Below are 26719 nucleotides of genomic sequence, written 5' to 3'. Positions count from 1 at the left end.
ACACAAAGGGTATAACATATGAACAGTTATGACAGAATGTCATTTGACTCTGAAACAAGGAATTGAATAGCCTTGAAATCTGATCTAGTCAATGAGATTAAGAAGTCTAGCTGCTGGCAAAGAGTAACTGTTACTAATAGATACTTCTGCGTAAGAACTGCCAAGAAGTTCTTGCTGGACTTAGTGAATTTTGCTGGCAGTTTTGTTGGATCCATTTTTCAATTTAACCCCAAGGATGACCCAGTTCCTGTAGTCAGGTGTTTTTGTGTTACTGTGGCTGAGCATGCTGCAAAGCACTGTCACACGTCAGAAATATGGAATGGATCCCTAAGGAGTTGAAATCAAAATCCTTCCTGCTAGCCCCTAGACACATGCAAAAAGATAGGAACTGAGTGGTGTTACAAGGGGTTTTAGTTCTTTGTAGTAATTCTGATAAAGCAAGAAAATTACCAAAACAAATGTGCTGAAGCGGTAAATTCCTTCTTCCGATATCAAGCTGATATAAAACTGAAGTAAATTATGTGAAGACCATCAAATTTGTAAGATGCTGAGATAGAAATCAGAGGTACAATCTTTCAAGTGTCTGCTTAGTATATAAAAAACACAGGAAGAAGAGACAGATAGACTGTAGGTAAGAAGCTGTTACAGATCCATTCATTCATCAGAGCTTCAGGATCTCCAGGTGTTTTAATTAAGATAAAATATTGCTCATTAAAATAAAATATTATTTAATTTAGCCATTTCATTAAATGTAGCAAAAATTGCACCTCCATAGAGTTTGTTCAGGAAATTGAGAATTCTTTATGGAAGGTACAGTGGATATGATTCTGCTGTCACATACAGTGATGTAAATCAGAGTTAACTTCACTGAAACTAGTGGAATCCCACCTGAAATGAATGACTTAAGTGGAAATAGAGTCAGGCACAGTTTTCGTATGAGGTGGTTTACAAGTTAAATGGAGAACAGTCTATATAGGGTGCTTTAAGTGCATCAGGGTGTTATATATATAATTTTAAAGATATGTGTATTTTACAGGAATTTTGAAAATATGAATTCATCGCTTTAGGCTCTTCATTGCAGTAATAGGGATAAATTAATATTTTTTAAAAAAATTAAAGGAAAAATATAAAAAATTATTAAATGTGGAATAAGACTGGAGCTAGCCATGTTTGAGATTCAGTACTTCGGTTACAGCCTAGTTAAACTATCTGGACCTGTCTGTACTCCCACATCAGTTAAGTATTGCTCTAAGTGCTGACTTCAAGATCTGCTTTAATATGAATTTTCTGACACATTTTCCCTTGTCTTTGGTAAAATCCTTCTAATTTCCCTGGGATTCCCAAGAATTCCATGAGAGTTTGTGTGAATAAGCTGGAGTTGCTATGGGCCAAAGGAACTTCAGTCACATGCCCCTCGTCCTGGACTCGCTATCCATCTCCTCATTCTTAATTGACCTTAATTTGAGCAACCTCTTGGCTGTGTTCAGGTCAATTTTTGTTTTTTCTAAAATACAGAGACCTGACTGCCTACTATTGTGACCATCACAGAACTATTTGATACATAGAACACAGAAAACCAAGCATGTCCTACTTTACTGCCAACCGTCGTGGTTTCTCTGATCCGTTAGTGTCCTTCAGCAGAATTTCCAAGATGCCAGCTAGCAGGGAGGGGAAAGGGGAAGGCACACACGTTGCAGGGAAATAAGAAAATCCACCCCAGGAAACCAAGCACATAATCCGCTTGGGTTCACATCTGCCCCCAGGTTTAAATGACAGACTGATTTTCTACTATCTGCTCTTTCAGCCACTCTGTTTTTCTGGATGTACAGTTTGTGTGCTGTGTATACACATTCCTAGTCCTGTCTTCCCTGTATTCATCAACCCTAATCGTACCTTGGTATCTGTTACGCTTTTAGCCCCTATCTTGACCCATTTTAATTACCTTGTTACCTCTTTGTGATAACAAAGTCTTACATCAGTGACCTTTTAATTTCCTTAATACCTTTCTGTTTTTTTAACCCTTCACTAAGCGTTTGCTACTTAGCCTTTTTGTTTTTTTGAGGTCTACTGTTTTCTTTCCATTTGCAAAATCTTCTTGATTTTCATTTTCTTTCACTTCTTTCAGATCATGTTACATGGTTGAAATAGTGTACTGAACCATCAAACGGATAATGGACAGATATTTTCATTTGTTTTTAATTTAAAATCATTCCTCTTCTTATTTATCTACTGTCAAGTTTTCATTAATGGTGCAAATGATATTCGCCTATTTTACTAAATTCTGTACCTCCATTTAATAAATTTTGAATGGTGCTATTTACTCATGTGCTAATCTCATGTAGAATTTGAGCAATTATTACTGCAACTATCCGTTAAAAGCTGGAAGTAGGTAAAGGTATGGGATTGCATTCTAATGTAAGACCACCCCAAAACAAGACTAAAGATGCTTTTTGTGAGTTTGGCAGTGGGACTGCATTCATTTTCAAATACATTACTGCCTTTCTCAGGCCAGCCCTTAATGTCTGTTCTCCTTTGTCTCCTATGTCATGTATGAAGCAGTTTGCATGTTGATTTGTCCGGTTCCCAGCTCTGCCTGGTGACTGAAAGGCTATTTGACATCATTCTGTGATTTGTGTTATTTCTAATGTTCCTTCTTTTAACTTGATGTTTGATAGCCCTTTCCTCTGTGTTATTGCAGACTCTTGGACCCTGGACCTATGGACCAAATTTTCTCTGCTAATGTACACTTTGGGTCTCTAATATTTATCCTTCATCTATTCCATCTTCCTAGTGACTACTTTGATGTCAGTTTTGAGGAGATATGGTCATATTTCCTCATGATATATAGCCTGTCCTAGAACTGTAGATTACCAAGTGAGGAACATGTTTCCTGAAACAGCTGTCACCAGTACAAGTCTGGAATACCTGCCCCTTTTTATTTAATCTTTCCTGTTGGTCAGACAAATAAAATAAAGGTTCAAACTTCTCAATCCTTAGGGAAGTTTGAAATCTCTGACCTGCTGGGGCAATGCCTTCCGTGAGACTACTTGTTTGAATAAGTGCTGATCATTTAACAGTTGCCTGATCCAGATGAGTGAAGAACAGTTGCTGTATATCTTTTAAGACACAAAATGCATTCTTTGGTTTCATTTCATTCTTGGTAGCCTTGAGTTGGCACAAAAATGTGAGAATATTTACCCAAGAATTTGTAATAAAGTTAGAGCGAACCTGTGGTTGCAAGTTGTTGACAATACTTAGGAAACAATCACTGTAGTGAAAAAGTAGTGACACAGCAAGATTAATAGTAATTTATTTCCTGCAAAGAATCTAGTGTACCATTTTATGCATGCTGGTTATGTTTTTGCTTTGTTCATCACCATAACCCACTCTGTTGGCAGGTCACTAATGAGCACTATGGGGTTAACGCTCCTCCAAGATATATTAGGGCTCCTTTCAGCATGACTAGCATTCTCCTTGCTCCTGCGTTTCAGAAATGTTTTTTTTCAGGCTGGCTGCAGACTCAAGGAGGAAGCTCAGGCCTGGATGTCTAGTTTCAGCCATCTATTTGCAGCTAGAACAAAAATGAGAAAAAACATAAGTGAGGAAGAAAAATTGGATTTTTAGAGTGCAACTCTAAGGACACAGGTCCACTTATGTTTGATTTGGCAGCAGAGCCCTTTTAAGAGGTTCCCACCTTCTTCCAATCCATCCCTCCCCTGTGCCACAGTTTTCCCCTTGTCAATTCTGCTGTTACAGCTCTCTGTGGGAATGCAATATAAACCTTTTTGGAAGAAGGGAATGGGTCTTTACTGCATAAGTCATTTTACAGTCCCTAAAGTGGCTGCATTCAAAGAACCGAGGGTGTGCAGTATGGCATAGGGCTGGGTGTCAAAGGGCGTAGGGAGCCAGGAGCTGTTAAGTCTGGAAGTTAGAGCCCTGCCATGGGTCTGCATTGTGATTCCAGCTCTGAATACGTGACTTACCAAGTGCTGTTTGCTATCTTCTTAGAATGGAAAGAATATTTCAGTGCAAAGGTTGCTCACAGTACTGTACTTCACTCTTTATTGATAGGCACAGTGATGACACCAAACTACATAGACTCAAACAGTCTCAGCGTTGCCCCATGGTGTGACTGCAGCAACAGCGGTAATGACATAGATGAATGCATGAAATTTCTGAATTTCTTCCAGGACAATACATGCCTTAGTGAGTACAAAATCCTATGTCTTAAATGTGTTCTAGGATGTTTTCTGGAATTTCTTTACTGTTTAAGTATGTTACGATACATCAAGGCCATCTTTTTGCACTTCCTAAGCATGGTTCTGCTGTAGGTGTAAGAATTAAACAAGCAAATATGCCTGATACTATGGTTTATGGCCAAGACTGCAAACATGAGAAGCTCTTGGAAAAAAATTCAAATACAAAGTTGTATCGTGCAGAAATATGTTTACATCACAGATCATGTTAGGACCCTAACAGTCAGGCAGCATCTGTACCAAAAATTTGCAACACCTGAGGGGCTTCTGTATAATTTACGAACTTCATATAAAAAAAGACATGTAGTTTATGATATGAAGGATTTGCTGTAGGTAAGTATAAATTGGATTGTGCTTGCAATTTATAGCCAAGCTTCAGGTTTTTTAGGCTACTTGATCTCAGATGCCTGTTTTTAACACAGGTCTGGATGGTACCTATTTTCAAGATTTTGTTAAATTATTGATTTTCTTTTTTTTTAGTCAAACTCACTTCCAAATTAGGGACTGTTATAAATTTCAGGATGGCTCAGTGGAGTCAATTTTGGCAGGTTCTCTTTTCAAATTTCCTGTCTGCCTGGAGCAGCGTAATTGGATGATGTGGAGTGTGCATCAGAGTTTTAATTTCAGATAAATGAGGAGACCAAAAGAGCTTGGCTTCCCTAGCCTAGCAGAACAGAAGTTGAAAGGATACGTGATTGTCTTCTGAAATTGCATTAGAGGGGCAAGCCCAGGGAAGGAAAAGGATTACTTAACCTAGAGGACAATGTTGGCACAAGATCAAAAAGTGAGATATTGGCCATACGTATTTAGGCTCGAAATTGGAAAATTTTTTACCACCAGACTAGAGTTAAGAAATAGGCTTCCAGCAGTTTTCAGGGTAAAAAACTCTTACCGGTTTTAAAAGTCGTATTTCATCAGCTTATGAAAAGAAGCATACATCATTGCTTTTTTCAAAAATAGTGAGTGAACTCGATGATCCAGACTGTCCCATCCAGCCCTGTATACTTGAGCTAATGCTAATGCAGGGTTCAGTCTGTATTTTAGTATAGCGGTCTGAAAATCTCCATTGGTAGCTTCCCAACAGGCAGCATGTTGTGAAGACATGAGGAGCTTTGACTACAAAAAGTGAGTGACTTGAGTTGCTATTTGATACACTCTTTATTAAGCTTTGGGAGAATGAATAAATTACTTAAGGTCATTTAACAAAAAACCCCAGAAAACAGTTCAGACTATGATTGGATTAAAGTTAACAATATAGCATCAGACCTTCTTCAAACCTAATGGGGCTATCATTTATATATACTGTAATACATCAGATTTTATTCATTTGTGAATATATTATTGCCAGAATGTTACAGGTTCCTTTTAGAACATAAAGACAGAGCGATCCCTTGTCCTTTCTTTTGCTATCAGTAAAATAGCATTAATGAAGACAAATCAAAGACATTAGAGGTTACTGTGAGACAAATTATAGTCATCCTAGCTGTAAGAGATGTCTTCGTCATAAAGAAGTTAAAGATGTTTCTAGTTTAATAAAAAGTTTTTTCTCTTACAGAGAATGGAAAAAGTTCCAATTTTTTTTTTTAATCGTTGTTGTCATTAATGGGCTTTACAGTGCCTGAAGAAAATGTCATTTGTTTATTGGACGAGATTAAAATCCCTCCCACTTTTTTTAGACAAAACAAAAATCCTTTTTCCACGATGGAATGAAGCTAGGAATTTCATGCTAGTCTGTTTTGCTAAGGTATACTTCCCCTTCAAACTGGAAAATAAACCAGTAATTCGGGCCATTTACAGAGGATGTGGAAAACCTGGCTTAAATGTTTATTCAAAGCCCATTTGGTTATTTATGCAAAGTGGAATAGCTGAGACTGTACCCTGAGGGTTAGGGGACTCAGAAAGCAGGAGACCTAGGGTCACATTCATACTGTGCATGATGTGGAGCTGGGATATGAAGCCGAGTTTACCATGTCCCACGTACACACCTGAAGTCCTGGTCTTTCTTGTGCCTCTGTATGCGCTTACCTGGAAATTCCACTCTAGAGTTGAAAAGCCTTTTGCAACAGAGTGGAAACCCTTGAAACTAGGGTGAAAGTTTTGATTTCAAAAGGTGGGTGTGAAAATACAAGTGAAAGTTCCAGTCTGTTAATAATTAGTCCTAATAAAGACAATTGTTTTCTTTTTACATGTATTAGATAAAGTGTTTCTTTATCTCAGCAATGTCCTGCAGAATATGGCTTTATATCAGAACTGTGAAATTGGCCCAATCTCAAGAAAGCTAAAAATCCAAATTAATAGGCCCCAACTAAGATATATTCCACCCTAAAATTTGGGGCTGTGTATTACTTTGCTTGTACTTTTATCCTTTTTATTGGAAGATGCAAGTTTATTGGTAATGTTACAGTGGTCCTAATTGCTGCCTATCCAGTTAGGGTTTGGCCAATCTTAAATTCTGGAAATCCATCTTAAGACTTTATTTTAGCTACTCTGAAAATTAATGTCCTGACATTCATTTACATACTCTAGAAATCCTACTGAACTGAATGGGATTCAGTGTATCTACCTATCTGTTCAAAGGATTTGTTCACACCTGCTTCATACTGCAGTAAAAGGAATTGGCAAGTGGGAGGAAAAGCATGAAGTAGTCAGTTAATTAATAAAAATTATTGAAAGGACTTTTATGAGAGCAGTTATACACATGAAGCACCTCCTCACAGTCATTATGGTTTTTTAAATCTATTTGAAATACATATGAAAATTATATATATAAAATACATATTTAAAATATAATTTATATGTTTTAAATATTACAAAAGTATGAGGAGGGATGGAACACCTCTCCTATGAAGACAGGCTGAGAGAATTGGGATTGTTCAGCCTGGAGAAGAGAAGGCTCCGAGGAGAGCTTGTTGCAGCTTTTCAATACCTAAGGGGGATTTTAAGAAAGATGAGGACTCACTTTTTAAGACGGCCTGTAGCAACAGGACAAGGGGTAATGGTTTTAAACTAAAGGAGGGTTGATTCAGGGTAGATAAAAGGAAGACATTTTTTATGATGAGAGTGGTGAAACACTGGCAGAGGTTGCCCAGAGAGGTGGTCGATGCCCCATCCCTGGGAACATTCAAGGTCAGGTTGGACGGGGCTCTGAGCAACCTGATCTAGTTGAAGATGTCCCTGCTCATTGCAGGGGGGTTGGACTGGATGACCTTTACAGGTCCCTTCCAATCCAAACTATTCTATGATTCTATGGTTCTATCATAGAGTCATAGAATAACTCAAACTGGAAGGGACCCATAAGGATCATTGAGTATGATTCTATGAAATAATAAGAAGATTAATCGTAAAGACCACTTTTACTTAGAAAACTGGAAGGATTGCATGTATTTCTGTGATCCTTCTTGCAATAATGGAAACAAAGAGTTGCTGTTAATTTAGGAAATCATAGGAATATGTTGTTTTTATATATTGCCTTATTCAGGTAAAACCTAGAAAAATATCATTCCACTCTTCCCACTTTGTCTCCCTCAACCCAGCTGATTGTGGTGCCTTTTATGAATTCTTCTCTTTGTATGTTGGAGTTCTAAGAACTAGTATCAGAATAAAATACATCTTTTTCAGATGAGAATTAAATGTAAATTATTTTGTAAGGCAAGGAATACCACTGAGAAGTAGTATTAATAACTTCCATATATTAGTCCCCAGTGAAATTGTTTGATTTCTTCTACAAAGAATTTGAAATAAGAAATCCCTAAATCCATGTTGAATCCCCAAAGACTTGATTAAAAACTGTTTTTCTATTTGTTTATAAAAAACCCCAACCAATTTACTCTTGCCATAAACACACTCTTTAATCCCATGAAACTATGATAAGCTTTTTAACTTTTATATTCTAAAGTTTTAGTTTAAGCATGCTTCCCTCACCTAATTATGCAGATTTTGATTGAAAACTGTAAGGAAAAGATTGTCTTAGTTAAACCATTTTGTAGTTATAGGCATATTAGTTTTACTACAACAAGCTGTAGAAATAAATTAATATTTTGCCTGCTCTCTGTTTTTAGTTTGCTATGTAACATCGCCTGCCTGAATTAGGACATAACATTAAAACTGTATTCTAAATCTTGAAAGTAAATTTTTGAGGCTTTTGGGTGGTAACAAATATGATTACAGTAAGTCCCAGAGCTTCTGTCAAGAATTACTGGGAACATTACAAAGATGAGGCTGCACCAGATAATTATGTGACCCCAGACTCTCAGTTCAGGTTTCTGACATGTTCAAAATTAAGACGCATTTTGCAGCATAAAAATTGAGTTTCTATAAATACACATTTTCAATGGAATAATACTAATAATGGTTACAAAGTCAGTTCTGCTTTCTGCCATTTGTTTAGAAATAGAAATTTTCCTGTGATTTATTTTTACAGAAAATGCAATTCAGGCCTTCGGCAATGGTACTGATGTGAATGTGTGGCAGCCAATCTTACCAGTACAGACCACTACAGCCACAACTACAACGGCTTCCAGACTTAAAAACACAGGTTCAGAGACCACCAACAATGAAATACCCACCCACAACGATTCACCAGCATGTGCAAACCTGCAGGTAAGAGAGTCTTGTACTTGTTGCAGTGCATAAATGAAAGTTTTTCATAGATGTGTGTACAGAGTAGTCTCCTGCTGCATAAATAGATGCCTGCTTAAATTGGAATATCTGTTTATTCCCATGTTGTAGTTAAAACCCGGATATATTGTAAAATATCAGACACTCCTATTTTAAATCAGAAACATGCATATTTCAACGTTGACTTTATTGCCTCTCTGACTCAGAAACAGGGCATAGGATTTAATTTGTTATCACAGGTTTGGATATGAATGTGGCACTCTCCAAACCCTGCCAGGATATGTCAGATTAAATTAATCCCCTGAGTAATCCAAATTCAGAGGCAACTCTTAATGTCAGCTAGCATGTCCTGCTGCCTTCTTTCTTATGTTATTGGCAGTAAACTTAAGAGGTTTTTTGGCTGAGTAGGGCTGGATATTAGAGGAAATGTGGTGCTACAAATTACATGATGAAAAAGCCGGACAAAGATGGAAGCTATTTTGAATCAGGCGCCTTCCTGAACTGGGGTCAAGGTTGTGATGTGATTTTGGCCAATGGCTGCAGCCATATTCTTTGACACTTCAATTAGGCTATTCATGGTGCATCACTGATTCTGGATTTAGAGGCTCATCACTTGCTGAAGGCAATATACTAGCTCTTAGAAAGTTTGAAGAACTTGGGCAGGAGACAACAGCAAAATCAAGACAGGAAAGAGGTAACAGGAAATGTAAGCTGGAAACATCTTTAGGCCAGATTAGAATCTGGGGTTATAAACATTTCTGGTGGTTTAAATGCAAGATCAGGTCAGGGATAGATCAGCTTGGCCTGTTTACTTTTGTCTTTACAGAAGGAAAATTGCTCTGTGACACAAACGAAAGTGTCCAACTTTTAAGGTCTCATCTGGTATTAAGATACATTTTTTTTCTGGATTCCCAAACTCTTCCATACTTGTAGCATTCACATTTCACTTATAAAAAATTGATTTTGTATTCTTCATATTAAACTGTATCAAAGTTTCCATGTTCACTAAAATGAACAATTACTATCCCTCGGAAAAGGATTTTGCTTCCTAATTTTTCCTGCACCACTCTCTCACCTTCATCCTTTTCTAGTTTCTCCTTTTATTTTGCATTGGCAAATTGCATATAAATTAACAATTTTCAGAGGTATTATAGAGTCACAAAGTATATGGGGTTAATGGTAGATGGTGTTGAGTTTAGGTCCTTCTGCTTTAATTCTATTTTTCATATCTATGCGTTCATTATTAGTTAAGCTTTGTAAGTCATTGATGCAAGGGAGATAGTTGTAGGCATATATTTCTATATGCAGCAGTCATTTGACCAAATAGAATATGTTAAAAAGAAATGTAACCTTTTAAACCTGAAACTTGGAATATCTTGCATTTAAAGCAAGACCTTGATGGGATATTATTATTCATGTTATAGTAAAAAGTTGTTTTATGGGAGAGGTCACATTTTCCTTCAGTGTTTGTAGTCCCCTATAGAGTAAGGCCTCCAGATGCTACCAAAGTACACATGATAAGGAATGAACTGAAGAAATGGCAAGTGATCACATTGGATTCAGTTGATTTGCAAATGGTCCTCAAGCCTGAATAGATGTCCCAGTGCTTCGAAAATGAATGAAATTCTTCCCTGTCCTTACTCCTGTTACTCTGACACTTTGAAGTCACATCCCACATGAGTTTATCAGCACTGGTTTAAAGCTATATTATGACTTCAAGTGTACCCCTGATATACTTGATGCAAGAAGTAAAGATCTGTGGGGAAAATAGCTTCCTTTAAATAAATTCCCTCTGCTGCTTTGTAGAAACTATAGATAAGTCTGCACTAAAAGGTCGCTGAAGTTATGTGAATCAAGCAGTTCTATTCTTGTGGAGTACAACATTCTGATGCTCACTGCTTCCTTGTGTCAGAACTGAAACACGAAGAACAAAACTCTTACATTTTAATGCATTTTTCAAAAAATAACTTATGAATAGAGCCAAAACAAGCCCACGCTTTTTAAGAAAGAAACCTGTGTTTGTTGGACAGTATGGTGCCACTTTGCATGTGAGACTGAAACCTCAATGCAAATTTTACAAAAGAACTGGAGGCATTCGTATCACACTTGGAGAAGTGTATTCATTCCATGGCTCTCCTCCCATGAAAAATATGCCTTTGTAGTATTTTCAAAACATGAACTAGTGCGACCAAAAGCAATCTGAAGGGCTTTGTTATATGCTTAGCGGTTGAGCTGAAAGGTTTCAAAAAGGCAATATAGCCTAAATACTATAAAAAGTAGAATTAGAAGCATTAGTCTCAGCACAAAAAGACAATGGCAGAGCGGGGATAAGGAAATGATCATTGAGATGCTATAAAGCTGCATATCCTAGTTAGTGGGTTTAAAAATACAGTGAAAGAAGAAAGAGCAGGAAGTGATTGATTAGTATAAATTGCCATAGAAATAAATACAGTAAGGGAAGAAGGAGCAGGAAGTGATTGATTAGTATAAATTACCATGAACAAATACTAACCTCCTGGTGTTGTAAAATACAAGGCACTAACCCAATCTTCCAAGAGTGTCACTGACTGAGCAATTTTTGATACATTTTTTTCTAACTTGTTCAGTATGGTTGTATGAAAACCAAGAATATACTAATGGTTTTGTTGCTGTGCCATGTTCTCTTGCACACATGCAAACCTGGGAATCAGAAGGGTTGTGAATGCTTGAAGAAAATATGAGATACTCTTTGTTTACCTGTATTCAATATTTTTTTCGAATACCTGTTGAAGGTTTGGACTTCTAAATAATTTTTGTTTCAGTGATGCTGTTTAGAAATTGTTCTTCATTACAACTTAGCCATTGCTACAAGAATTTACAGTTCTCCTATTATGGTGGTATTTTCTTATTTCAAATTGACACAGAGAAATGTTGATTTCTGATATGTGTTTATTTTATGTTTACATATGGATGGATTTGTGTAATATACTTTTTTTTTTTTTTTTAATCCCTAAATTAAATCAGCACTCCATCTTTGGCAGGAAGGTGCTTAACTTTGTCAAGCATCCTATAAACTCTTTTATAAACCTGGCTTCTAACAAAGTTTGCTAAACCCAGAGAGTAAATAGTGGTTAGTTTTATATAAAATGCTAAATTCAAGTATTTGTTGAGGTGCTTGACATCTTGCAAAGGATCCTCAGCACCACATAAAAATAATTCATAAAATATTGTGAACAAAAAGGAAGATGAATGCCAACAACATTCTCCTTATACAGGCACATTTTATTAAGTAATTGCCATCCCTATCTTTTTTCCTGATAGCTTCACTCTAACATTTTCTATTTAACTGACATATTTGTTTATCCTTCATTCTCAGTCATAACTTGTGTTCAGTACGCCAGTCAAAAAATGGTTATGGTCTTTCAGTCTCACATTCTGTCACCACTGCTTGAACCGTCATGTTGGATTATTTGAAAGGGACAAAAGAACAAGTTTGGATGTGTACTCACACCATGTATTCTTCAAGAAAAATGCTGCTGCTGCATTTAGGAGAGGTGCATGGAACTGAAAGATGACAATGAAATAACTTCAAGTGATAGATTAGACTAGATTAGACCCATTGTAACTACGTCATCAGCAGAGGTAAATAAAAACCTAAGACTTTCATACTGGGTTTGCTATAGTATTTTAGAGGACATTTTGCACAAGACAAAAATGATAGAAGTCAAGACGGTTAAGGCTGTTTAAGTCTAAAATTATGCATCAAAATCTATCAACTCCCTAGCTAGTTCTATACTTTGGGTTTTTTTGTGCTTTTGAAGAAATATAAGCAGTGGACACATATGATTGAGATACAGATGGAAGGTAAGTACTTTTCAGTCAAGTCCAGTATGTGAATGTCTTTGTGCTTTCAGTAGCAAAACTAAAAAAATTATGAGATAGGAATTAAAAGCTCAAACATTTTGTGGGGAACAAGGAGCAAAAGAGAAATCTAGATACTTAAATATGTCAATTCTTTCTATTTGCATGTAAGATTAGTGAGTGTTTAGAACAGACGTGGGTCATATTGCAAGCTGTTCTTCCACAAATTCACATAATTCTACATAAACTTGGGATTTTAAAAAACACCTATTATGGTGAGTCTTAGGACAAAACCCGTAGACAGGGCTTGCGATTTTCTGAGGAGACAGGACTTAAACGTGACTCACAGACTGAAAATGACTGTGCTTTTCAGCTGTAGGTCTGTCTGTTGCAGATCTTCCGCACTGTGTGAGGAACTGCTAATCTGGTGTTTGAAGTACTGTCTATAATTATTTAATGTAGCTTCCCGTGTGCTAAATATTATTATTATGAAGTATTGTGTAGGTGTTTGGAGAGGGTTAAAAGCTTCAGTGTAGTGTTCTGAGGATCAAGGCACAGCAGGTGTGGAGCTTCGTGGACTGGTAATTGGGTGGTGGGTGAACATAAGCAGGAAACACGGGCAGCATGTAGGTGTGTTGGTGATGAGGGGATCGTACAACGGCTGAGACGCTACGCTGGGATAGAGACAAAGGGAACTTGATTTATCCCCTGAGCATCAGCATTAACTCTCCCATATGCCTGCCACCCTCTTTCCCCCATCCCTTCACACAGCCTGTGATCTTTCTGTTTCTTTATCATTTTGTGAAAAACAAGCACTCTCCTTTCAAATGCCCCGCCTGCTCTGTCCTTTGGGAGAAGTCATACTTGGACCTCTTCCTCCAGGCATTGCAACCACACAGAAAGTTATAGTCTGGGGCAAAAGATGGACAGGAATATAAAACTCCCAATGCTCTGCCAGAACAAAATGAAAAAAAAAAAGAAAAAAGAATATTGACTAAATGTTTCATTTGAAAAGATTTAAATTTACCTCCTGTGTTTCCAGGATTAGCTGATATAATGGGGTCAGCCTGGTGGTACAAGTGATTTAGAGAACACCTATTGGCAGCTTTTCTTCTGAAAAAGCAGCATCTTTAATTTGCTTCAGTAGCAATCCTGTTGTACCTGAAGAAGTCTTGTGTGTTTTGCATGTTCAGATTAAAATCTGACAGCCAGGGATAATTTAAAGTTTCATCTTTAATCTTATACTTCTAATCTGGGGAGAAAATTCTGTGTTTTAACAAAACGGAGACTGCTTTGTCCATTGATTTCATTGGCATTGATTTCAAGTGAAGTTAATTCTTGTTTGCTTCAGCACCATGCTGTCCTCAAAAAATGTGGATATATAAAATTGCCTGAGACTGTATTCATGTACTGCATGACTCTTGCACCTTTCAGACAGAACCAGAGAAGGTGAGGTCACCATGAGCAAGGGACAGGTTTGAGTTTTGAGTCTGTGTGGCAATCTTGGTGTTCCCAGGCAGGGAAGTGCTCAGCAATCCACCTGCATTACTGTGCAAACAGTGGACCTGAGTGCCAGAAGGCTGCTTTGCAGTGAACATATACATACATATGCACTAGTGGTATGATCATGTAGACTGCTCCCACTCGGAGCAAGGTTGTGCTTGGGTTCTTCACTGTCTTTGCCAAAGAATTTCAGGACCACACAAGATAGATCATTTTCAAGCTTGTTGACATCCTGCTGAAGTTAAAGATCAGATTAATAGAGCTGATTAATTTCTAAGTACAGAGAGACTTTTGCCTCTCTTTTGAACATTAAAGGAACAGTTTGAGGATGTAGCCAAGTATCATACCCTTTAGGCTCAGAAATATCATATTAGTGTCAGTGTTGCTATGAGACATCAGCGATCAGTAGTCAGTAGAAAATTGTTCTCATTTACCAGCCTTGGTTGAACTTCTTAGTCGAACATTGGGCTCCATTGCAGGATCAGTCACGATTTGTGGAGTAAAATACAGGCTAAAACTCTCCGACAGTGGAAGTCAGCACATCTCTATTGTTATCATCAGAGCTACACAGATGTACAATGATTAACGTTCAGTCTCTTTGACATGTAGAGCTCTCTGTAAGACTGGACCTTATATTCAGTGATCAGTACTCTGATGAAACATTTTTAATGTTGGAATTCGCCTGTAATAAACTTCTGTTTCCAAAAGACAGCAAAATGGTTTATTTTGCATATTAGAATTACAGTTTAAATTATGTTTTTTTGATTAGTATGCTTTTCATTATACCGAAGTATTGTGCATGTGTACTGCTGGAGAGCATAATACTTCAGAATTATTTCATCAATGATAAAATATTTTACAGTTCATTTAAAAAAAAAGTTTTAATAGTCTGAGCATCTTTAGTGTATTATAATAATACAGCGCTTTATAGCAGACTGTAAAACTCCAGGCTACAGTTTTAGGAATCATGCAATTTTGTTTTATAGTTTAATAATTGTTCAATTGAAAATGAGTATGAGGTTACTAAAAACCAATTTAATGACTTACAAAAATACAACTTTATTAAAATGTACTACACACCTTTACAGAAAATGGAAATTTCTTTGGACAGATTATAGTTCTTATCCTCAGAAAGAATTTTGCAAATTATTGCTACTAAAAGCAGATGTAGCATTTGCAGTGTTCCCCTAAGCCACTGTTGTTTCTGTGTTTCACATCAGTATCCTCTTATAGGAGTACCCACAAAAATACGAAGTGCTGGAATAAACTGGAATCAGAAAATTGGATCACATCAGATAAGCCAAATCAAACTATTCATAGCCCATGTTATTACTTTATGTGGTTCTTCATCATATTAAAGGTATTCCTAATGCCAGCCAACTTTAGTTCTCAATCAAATATCTAGTCCATCATGTCTTTCCCTTTTAAAACAGATAACTCACTACAGCCTGCAAAAAACAGCCGTAAAATGGAGTACAGTATTATAATTTAATTTTAAGGCATAACTACTACTAATAAAAATTCTAGGTCATTGCATTGCGATGGTAGATGTTTAATCATATTGTCTTTGGAAGTATAGTTCATAATATATTGTGCGTTTATGGGACTTGACAAAGTGCTTTGTTTAAGACATATTGTTTGCTGTTAGCAAATATTAGGTTTTAGCCATGACTCTGCTTCCATTTATACTTGTTCAAGTGAAAGGAACTCTGGTTATGGCAGCAGGCTGACCCTGTTGCAAAGCGAGTGCAGGCAAAAGCGATCGTGCCACCAGGTTTTTAATGGAATGGAGTACAAGAATAGAATCATTGAAATCATTAGTATTTTTTTATTTTAACTGGAATAGCTTGTAGGAGTCCTACTTATAGACCAGAATCCCATCATACTAGCTATTCCACAGGCTCATAATGAAAAGGTACTCCTGACCTTAAAAACCCAATGAATTGCAGTTAACTTCAGTGAAGCTAAGATATCACCTCATAGCCTTCATTTATTCTGAAAACCACATAGTGTATTTGAGTGCTCTAGAAACAATAAATATTTCACTATTATAAACTATGTTAATGCACTGTGTTGTCCTCAAAAAGTATATCCACAGAGATACATGAGGAAAACCAAAGTAAAAGACCGGTACTATCTCAGATAATTGCTACAGTTGTCAATACAACGATGTTTCTTTCTAAAGTATGAAAATGGCTCGGCAGTTGCCAGAATGGATCAACTTTAACAAATAAAATCTTTATCAATTCTGCTATTTTTGAAAAAATTGTTATTTGCTAGGCAAGCAAAAGGATTTCACAAGACTTTTATAATTGAAATGTATTTTTAAACACTGTTATTGAAGCAGGTATTGATGTTTTTGTTTTGTAGTGTGACAGTTTAGGACAAATGACAGTGTGGAGGCTAAATAATTTTGGATAGCGAAGCATTTTAATCACAGATGCATACAGTTTTACAAATTACATCCCTTCTCCGTCTTGGGGGGGGTGGTGCAGAGGGGTGAGAATTTGGGAGCAGAGTAGCAATTTGTTGCACAACCTCCTCGTTCCATGGGGGAGAAGGCTCCCTGCCAGAGAAGGACCCTGATGCGTTGTGCACAGTCCTGCTGCAGGGTCATGGCATTTGCCTCGTTTCTTATCCTGCTCCCTGAAATCCCCAGGGGTTGGAGAGATGTTCCCAGATCCTGGAGTAGGGTTGTGAGGCTGCCCGCCCCAGAGTCTTTTCCCAAAAATCTTTGTTCCCCGATATTTTTATGAGTCCTTGGGTGTATGAGTGGGTAGAGAAGAGCTCATGGATGACTACTGCATTCAGATTCCACTGTGATTCTCTGATTTGCTGCCACCCTTGTTGGCTCCTGCAGTCTGCTTGTTACAGACACTTCTGGACATTTTTGGGCCTCTTAATGATCAACCGGTTGTTTGCATAGATTAGCTATCTATTTCGTAGAGCACACCAAACCTGTGCTGGTTTTTGGGACAAGTGGTTGACCATATTTTTTCTACTGCTACAGTAAAGTGTCCATTAAAGTTCACTTTCTTATGCTCACAGCTCGCTGTGATTTATTTTCAGTGCAAAATAATTTTAAAGAAGATAAGAATTGGGTAATATACAGAAGCCACTGCCCTGTTGTGGTAGGTCCTGAGCCGCTTTCAGGGAAATAGCATTCTCCACAAGCCTCAGGAGCCTTGTGCACATGCTTTCTTATCTATTTCTTAGTCGTTTCAAGTGTTCAGATTGCTTTTGTTGCTGGTTTTAGCTGAATCATTATGAAGAATATAGTAGAGTTAAAGCATGTGAGGAAGGTGTATGAATTTGAGTACTCCAATGCTCAGAAAAATAGGAAGGATAAGCTGATGTTACCCACTGGATGAAAATGGGCTTGAAGACATTTACCATATTCTCTCCTTTTACGCACCTTGCAGAACATGCCAATTGTGGAAGTGGATGTGGCAGCTTTGTTCATCCTCTTACACTTGGTCTCATGGCAACATTACTTTCCCTAGCACAGAACTGTAACCTTTCCTCTGAAGGTCTAAACATCTCTGCAGTACCAGCACAGAAAATCACGCTGCTTTTAGAGAGATAGATTCCCTTAAACTCATACATGGATACCAGCTCTAAACACAAAGATCCTTTTAAAATACCTTCCTGTACTCTTGGAAACCCTCCCTATTGGAAATAATAGAAATTCAAGAAATACACTATTTTATCATGGAGGAAAGTTCCCCTTCAGGAAATGATAACCAAGACTAGTTCTGCCTATTTATGTGATGTGAGTTGTTAGACTATTAGTCTCAATTTACTGGCATTTCTACACCATGTTGAAACCTCACTTCCAGTTAGCCATTAGTCTTTGATCCTTTTCCTATCTGTCCCTTCCTCTTTTTTTTTTTTTTTGTCCTTTCTTCTTGCAGATCCATTCTGTAATCTGGGCACTCAACTGCCCCATAGACTTATTCTGGTATGAAATTATCAGTATACATTTTTCTATATTCCCTCTAATGATGTCATGGCTAAATGCAGATACAGGGGGAAAAAGACTGCACAAGACTGAGCTGGAGGGATGCTGAGCCCATATGGCACAGGAGGAGTCACCATGCCATCACTGGCTGGGCTGCCTTGGAAGAAGGGGAAGGGGGAAAGGGAAGGCGCTGGGCGTTATGGCCATACTGGGGCGTAGTTAAGAGATTGGAGTAGGTCTGTATTTTGACTTGGGAAAAATGTCTGAGGCAACCCTGCTTCCTTATCCTTGAGTAAAGAGGATACATTGCCTTCCTCTGTCAACAGCAAACCCGAGTACATTAAGTATGTTTATGCATATAAAGTCCTTTGAGTGTAAAGAGGCAATCGCACGACCTAATCAAATTCTGCTTTTCTTTATATACTTGTAAAAATGGAATAACTCCACAGCTGTGTAAATTACAATTATCCTTAAGTGTACATTGTAATTATCAGTTACTCCTTACATATGTATACATCATTCTTTGATATTTCTATGTAAACCATAAATTAATGTTCTTAAAAAATAAACTACCCAGGCTCACAGCTATTGTGTGGCAGATATCATCAAAGGCATTTCAGTAATAATGAAGAAGATTTTTTAGGAATAGTTTCTTCCTTGTAACCAGCAGCAAATGAAATATAAAAAAGCCCAATGGAAATTAGAATACAATAATAAGTAATCATTCTAAATCATATATTGGTGACAAGGCAGCATAGCTGCAAAAATAATATACTGTTGAAGAGCTAAAATTCAGAACCTTTTCCATAGCATGCCTAAATTTTTCAAGTAGTCAAACCAAATTTATAGGACAGAAAATGAAACGCAGTCTTTTAACTAAATTGGCTAACATATACTCTTAATAAAAAAACATTAATGATAACAAAACATCTGAACATAAATATATTTTTGTTCTGCTTTTAACCTGTCTGTTCATTTTACTTTTAGTCTTCACTGTACATTAGTAATCAAATACTGGAAATAAATCACACCCTTTATCTCCTACTTACTTTTTATCACTATGACTCCTAATCAGCTGCCTTACCTGAATAATAGATTTCTATGTTATTCTCAAACCTTCTACTCTACAGCATTTTTCAACTTGCTGTTGAGTTCCAGAACGTGAGATGCTGTCACCCATTTCAGTTCCTTGCCTTTGAAATCAATAGGAGTTCAAAACATTTATTTTAGTCTGTACTTTGGAGGACAGCCTAACTATTTCACAACAAATTATAGTTCTAATCAGTGGACTTGGCCTAATATTCCCACCTCAGCTTAAGCTCTCCTGCATGCCTAGCTCTTTCTGTGAGACACAAGTAAACAGACTGACTGTTGTGCATAATGGAGGATATTTTTTCATAGGTTCACTCAGCATGTGTCCTAAAGAATTATAGGATTATCCTCCTTCATGTCTTTCTTAAAACAGAATTAAGTATTCAGGGCAGTAATTTACTAAATACTGCATTACATGGTACTACTTTATTTTTCCAGATTGACATTTTCAGAAGCCTCAAGTTGCCTCTAATTCAAGGCTAGATATGCATTACCACATGCACATAAACATTTCGATGTACTGAATTCATGCTCAGATTTGAAATGTGTGCATTCAAATTTGTTATGTACATCGCAGTTAAGACCAGGTTGGATCTAAATGGCTACCTGGAGTCATAAATACCTAATTTGTGCAGAGAGTTGGATAAGTGGTCATATAAATTAAGTGTGCGTGGATGAAAGCAAAGCAGTTACAAGTATCCGTGAAAACCTGTTCCTAAATTTGTGTCTGCACAAATGTAAAAAAGTGGCTTGATCAGAACTTTTCTGACCAACAGTGTTTAGTATGTTTTTTACAGTGGCTTGCCCTCCTCTAGAAAAAGTAGTGCATTAACAGTTGCATGGGTCCGAGTTAAATTCTTGAAGACCATTATATAATGAATTCTATGTCAGTATGCTATTCTGCACACTTCGATCACATACGCACTGTAATTATCTGGTTCTGAGGGCAAATTTAGGGATCTGTTCTTGCAGGGAACTAACTGCCGGTATACAATTTCAGAAGTCAAATGCAAATTCAGAAGGAAAAATTGTCCCTTTTTTCATACTGATTTTGAACTTAATTAGTTTGACAAAGTCGTGCAACTATTTGCAGAATCATGCTCTCATCAAGAGTTGGCCTAACCCTTATTGCTTTTGATTAAGATTTCCTGATTATTCCTAGGGATTCAGTCACGGTTATTTGCAGATGAGAAATTCAGATTGTTATAGGCACAACTGAACAGGTTTAGATAAAAAACACACCCGGTCTATACCCAGAGAACAGCTTAATGAGGATACTTGGGAATCATTAATTAAGCAGAGGCTTTTCACCTTCAGGCTGATGGCTCAGATACAATGTTGTATTTAGTAGCAGTACAACTCTTTGGTAAGTGCCGTTAGTGAGAGCGCTCTGCTCTTGGGGAGCTGAACTCGATGCCCTGGGTCCACATCACAGGGACAGCCCCTAAAATACAAGTCACGCTGGCTCATGTTAGTGTAACAGGGGACTGGACTCTGGTGTTTCATGAACATTTAAAGAGAGCAACTGGCAAAGCTGCAGCTCCAAATAATCTCCAAGCCAGTGAGACGCATCTGCTCATATATGCTCTGCAAGTCCTCATTCATCATCTGCTGCCCTTTGTTACGTACAAAGCCTGTTGTAGTGCAATTACATTCATCCATGCACAGCATATCAGAAATGCGATGTCCCATGCTGTTCATGTGGCCACTGAGTGTGACCAGCATAGTGATATCCCAGATCCCTTTTAAGGATGCTGTTCTCAAGTACTAGAGAGGCTAATCCCATCTTGGCCACTGAACATGGCATCTCTTCAACCCATTAAATTCACATCTCACTGGGACAGCTCAATACACTAGTGCAGTATCAGTGCTGGTGTGCATATGCAGCCTGCATATACAATATACATATGTTAATATACAGGAGACGCAGCTGCATTATACTCATCCCTCATCTCCAGTAATGCTGTCTTAGTTCTGACTTTCCACCCACTGGTCTGGAGGTAGGAGTAACACAAGAAGCCATATTGTTGTTGTAGTCAACACACACTCGGATGTATTTTTTTGGAATGCTTCCTCTCTGGAAACTTGATGACAACTTATTGACGCTGAGACTTGCTAGTAAGGCAAAGCTGGTGCTTGCAAGTATTAGATGCATCTGAGTAGGTAGATCACAAAAAACACCCCTCACTTGGTCTGTTTTCTACTTGCCTCAGCTCAGTCCAGAACTATTAATAAAACTGTTCTGCACTCAGGGAAATATTTGCTGCCAACCGTCATCAATCACGATTCTCTTCAGATAGCACTCTCAAGATGTTTTTCTAGGTGAAATCTTCTAATCCCTCTCTGGAGTCCCACTAAAGGATGTTAAAATTTGGTAGCATAGGGCACCTTCAAGATTTTTCCTGTAGGGTTTGCAATGGAATTAGAAAAATCTGAGGATACAGGAGGACTGTCCCTTTTTAACAGAGCAGCTCATCTCACAGAAAGGGAAATGAAGGGCATGGGGAAATATCCTGAGTGCTTTGTGATGTTATAAACCTATATCCCATTAATTCCTCAGTCTCTTTGATGAAGTGCACTGCCTGAGGTGCAAATTAGTGCCACTTTTGTGCATTGAACCTGTCCTCTTAAGAGAAGAAGTGCTCCAGAACCGCCTCCTCATTTCAAAAATACTACAGAATAGTTGTCAGTATTGACCTGAGCTAGATTAAACTAGTTACCTTGGAATATAAGTCTGTATATCCCATTAATAATCCCTTGAACTATCCAGTCTGCCACAGCATAATACTTCAAAAAGTAGGCAAACTAGTCACAATAAATCTTCAAAAGCTTCTTCCAGTTTAGTATGGAAACCTTACAAAATGTACCCAAAGTGATCCTATTCATCTCCATTACTTGCATTATTAGCATTCATCTATTTGTATTTTCTGGTTTATTAAATGTAAACATAAATGTAAGCCTTCTGTCCTTCTGTAAATGATTTGTGTGATGAAACAAAGCAGGATCATATCCTGTGAATACAGTTTTGCATAATCTGATAATTATTTGCTTAATCTGGTTATTATAGGCTCAGATTTGTTTTAATAGGGTTATAATTACTAAACGTCTAACATTGACAATAATTTTTGTGTCTAAGAAATTGTTTCAGTGATTGAAAAGATTTCTCAGTACTTTCTAACTGAGCGCAAATTTGAGGCCATATATACAGAAGATATTAGGAAGTTACTTTTCATTTTCACTTGCTGCTGCCTGGCCAGTGGAAGAATTCCCGTTGATGCAGTGGGATCAGGGCAGTAAAGAATAAGGCACCTTTCAAATAAGGTCATGATTCTGCAGACTCCTCTTACATGAGAGTTTCTCTGCTTATTTGAATAGCTTCATTAACTACAGTGTAACTGTTGTGTGTGAGAGCATCGTTCATGTGTAAGTAATGGATATGAAGAAGGCCACTATAATATCATCCATTAAAGTGTAGTCCACTATAGTATAACCCATTAAAGAGAATTAGTGTTAGGATTTCACTCCTAGTATTTTTGAGAAGGGATGATTTTTCTCTCCTTCACTCACTTCAGCAGGGGAAGAATGAATGTAGGATGCTACATCAAAGTCTCTCGCAAGTATTGAGTTTTAAGATCCATGCTGCAAGGGTCTTTTAATAACGTTTAGGAAGCTGACAGGACAAGCCAAAGTCTAGCTTAGCTAATGGAGATCTGTGGACAAGACCAACTGGATGTTTATTTTTTTTCAGTCATGACGCAAATCCATTGAAAAATATGCTTGTTGTAGAAAATACAATGCCAACAATCAAAATTGTGTGATATTAATTCACTTTTAGAAATTAAAATGCCATCAGAATTTATTAATCAGGAATACTAACAATGATCTTGAATCCCTTTCTGCAAAAGTGTAAAGGCATATATTCTAATGAAAATAAAAACAGATTATTATAGACACAGGTAGAAGCTATGCTTGGAGTTGTCTTACATTTTGCAGTAAAAAAATCATGTGTTCAGTGACTTTGAACTTTGCCAAAACGTTAACTATTTGGGTGATATTCTTCATGTTATGTGTGTGGCTCTGGCTGAATTATTGGGGAATAACTGCCTGTCAAAACCACAGTATGCCCTAATTTGTTTTTGTTATAGACTCACCCTGGTAAATTTGACTGCATTATTTTAAAAAACCCTCTCTGATATTTTTATTCTGAATGGTATTTTCAGTGCCAGAAAGGAACATGGATACTGAGGCAAGTACTGCAGCAAGTTCACTAAAATTTCAGCCCTGCCAGTTCTGAGGATACATCTGTGCACCTGCAGAATTCAGCCACAGGATTAGAGGAACAGGGAGAAAATGCTTTAAATTTTTATTTCAGTGGCACTTCTGGAGAGCAGATTGTGCCAAAAATGCAAAATTCACCCATTAGTCCAAATCACAGCTGTTCAAGATTGAATTACTTTAAAAGAAAAAAAACAGTCTCTAAATCACGTCATGATTTAATGGTACTTGGGTACAGGCATAGCCACATAACTGTGGATGTAAGGAAACTAATAAATTGGGCTTAAAATGTGCAAACAAAACTGAGGAGGGGAGGGCTTAGCTGTATGATGGGTGCTCAACTAAGCGGCTAGTTTCTTCTACCTTTCCATGCAAGGTCACTTTAGTATCTGCAGCCTTTGCTTTTGCCTCCCTGTAATGACAGCAAAGTCACTTTTTATCTGAAGTGTTTTCGAAACCCTTTTAAGGCTTTCTGTGTTTTCCTTCTGGGCGTAACCTTGCCAGGACTCACAACACACACGTATACGCATATGGTCAACAAAGTGAAAAGTCTTGAACGTTTTTAGTCATTTAACCAAAAGCAGATGTTCATGGTCAGTGTCTTCCCTTCCCTTTTAAAATTCATGAGCGAATGCAGTGCTCAAGAAACCAGCAATAATATCAGTTGCTTAAGGTTGGCATAGCATGAACAGAAGCTTCCTGTAATGCTCAGCGCTCAAGGCCTCGTGCAGACTGGTGTTCAAGCAAGCTTGCCTGATCTTTCCTTCCAGCTGCAGAACCAGAGGACACCACCCCTGGTCCTGCTGCCCGAGCGCGGAGGCAACGCGTGACCTTGTTTTCTTAATCTCTTCCACCTACTGACAGCTGGGAGCTGGATGTCTCATGAGGCCGACCGATGCGGTGAGCATCCCTACTGAGCCCTCTCCCTGCAGCTCCGCTTTCAGCTTCGGAGGCTCCCCCAAGTTGTTCTTAGCAGAGAGTCGCAGCCCCACACCGTCCCGTCATCTTCTCGGCGTGACGGAGGACTTGCCTGCCTAGCGCAGAGCAGCATGTCGCAGCCGCCCTCCAGCCAAGGCACACTTGGAGGTGGGAGATACAGTGTAGAGGCACCGTAGCTGCATTAGGATGGTGCCTCTTTTCAAGGCTCATTAGTGCAACGCGGGCCTGGGCTGTTCTGGCTGAGCTGCTTTTAGTCCCCTAGTAGCCGTGGCTGACAGCTGCTCAGGAGTGTTTACACCACACTCCAGTGCACCACGTAGCCCAGTCTAATAGGGGAGGTAGGTACTTCGCCGGCTGCCAAACAGAACAACTTTGTTTGCATATTTGGACACGCACGGGCACACACTCCAGCCTGGGGAAGTGTTGTGGGATCTGTAGTTCTTCAGTGGCTTACCTTTGTTCAAAATTAAAAGCTGAGTATGTCTTTTAACTGGGATTGTAATGGCTTTGTGTTCATGATGCTTTTCTTTAAATGCTCTTCGGTGCGCAACAGCCAAATGCTACCTGTAACTGCTATGTATGGCACTGGGTTGATAGCTGCCATGAATCACTAGGGAAATGGGTTTTAATAATAAAATCCCAAACAACTTGACTTTGGATTACATGACTGTTCGGTTTTATAACTAGAGGAAAAAAAAAAAAAAAGAAAACCTAGGCAGCCTAAGCCACTGAGATATTAGCCTAACAAAACTTACTCCATCTATGCTTTTTAGTATTCTGTTTTCTCCTCTGCCCTTCTAATGCAAAAATATTTGCTTAAGGCAAATCCACAAAAAGACCATATTAGGAGAATTGCATAATATCTCCTAAAAATAGGAAGGAAGAATCTAGGACTATGGAAATTCATTTTACTCAGATAAATGAATGACTGAACACGAAAACAAAATTGTAAGCAAGTTACTGTACTGCCATGAAAGGTAAGTCAGTCAGTTCAGTTGTCTTGGCTGGGTGTCATATTTTATGCTGTGCTCACTGGGAAACTAATTGCTTGAAATAAATATTTGAAGATCTCTGTGTCTGGTCCTTGTAAGCTGTTTGATCAGTTTGGTGTTTCTGATAGGATCTGTTTTTTATAAAACCTTTAAGATTGCTGTTAGGCAGTTTTTGTGCCATATTGTCCCTGCCATATAAGTGCAGTGAGAGATGGGGCTTAATTGGGTCTCTTCTTTACTAACATAAGGATCTGGGAATGGTCCAGCAGTAATTCATATGGCACGGGTCAACTTTCCTTCTTTCCACCCTTGTTTCTGCTTGTTTGGGAAGATTACTCACCCCCTCCCCCACCCCTCCCAGTCAAATTTTCTTACAAATTTAAGATTGAAGAGGTTGGAGGGAGGAGATTTTCCTCTACCTGTATTGAACTTTATTGACTAATAGGCCTGTTTCTCAGATTTCTGAAGTCTTGTCTGCTGCTAAGTATGTTTCTAGCTACAGCTATCAAGAGACCCAAGTGTCTGCACTGGACACCTGTTAGAGCAGAGCTAATTTGATCCATCCTTACCCAGTGGTCTGGGGAAGAGACAACATTTCCAACCCACCTGGCCCTGTCCAGAAGAGACTGGGCAGTGCTCCCTTGTTGGTGACTAAAGAGCTGGAAAGCTGGCTTTAGCAGAACAGGGACCTACATGTGTCCCAGCCCCTCTTCCCACAGGATTGATTCCTCGTGCCTGCCCTGGGGTGAAGATTTCTTTTCAACGCCCTTTCCTCCTGAAGGAATGCTTGGAAATGTTCTCCGGAGACCCACCATCCCTTTTTGCCTTTCCTGATCAGAAAATGAACCTCCCTGCTTTGAGGTAGTCCCTCTGTGCCTTGTTTCTGATGCTTAAGTACTCAAAACCAGCAACAAGCTACTGATGCTGAGGGATAAGGGGACTTTTTATATGCAATGTGTGTTCCCTTAAGAAAGCCAGAGCTTTGTGAAGGTAGGTCTGTCACTGCGTGGTGTAGCCCACTGAGCAGCTGTCTGCTGGTTTTGGATGGGGCCTGACCCATGATTTCTGAATGCTTGAACTGGGAAACCGGAGGGTGGCTGGGCCCGAAGGCACTCGGGGCGTCCTGCAGTGCTCAGGACTGCCTGGGGTCTGCCACCCTGCCCAGCTGGGGCAAAGCTGCAGGGGAAAGCAAGACAAGAGCCCCGTAGGAGAATGGGGACAAACTGTGTGATTTTAGGATAGGT

General features: G+C 38.4%; 1 protein-coding gene across 1 annotated transcript in view; it reads left to right on the top strand.

Moving 5' to 3' along the window:
- The window catches only part of GFRA1 (GDNF family receptor alpha 1), a 146631-nt gene that overhangs the window by 109025 nt on the left and 10887 nt on the right, over positions 1-26719 (top strand). The window contains 2 exon segments of the mRNA XM_069797061.1: positions 4072-4206; positions 8677-8855. Coding sequence (XP_069653162.1) covers positions 4072-4206; positions 8677-8855 — 314 coding nt within the window.

Source organism: Haliaeetus albicilla, chromosome 11, assembly GCF_947461875.1.
Source record: "Haliaeetus albicilla chromosome 11, bHalAlb1.1, whole genome shotgun sequence".
NCBI classification, from domain to species: Eukaryota; Metazoa; Chordata; class Aves; order Accipitriformes; family Accipitridae; genus Haliaeetus; species Haliaeetus albicilla.
The sequence above is the reverse complement of the archived record's forward strand: the minus strand, read 5'-3'. Positions and strand labels throughout refer to the sequence as shown.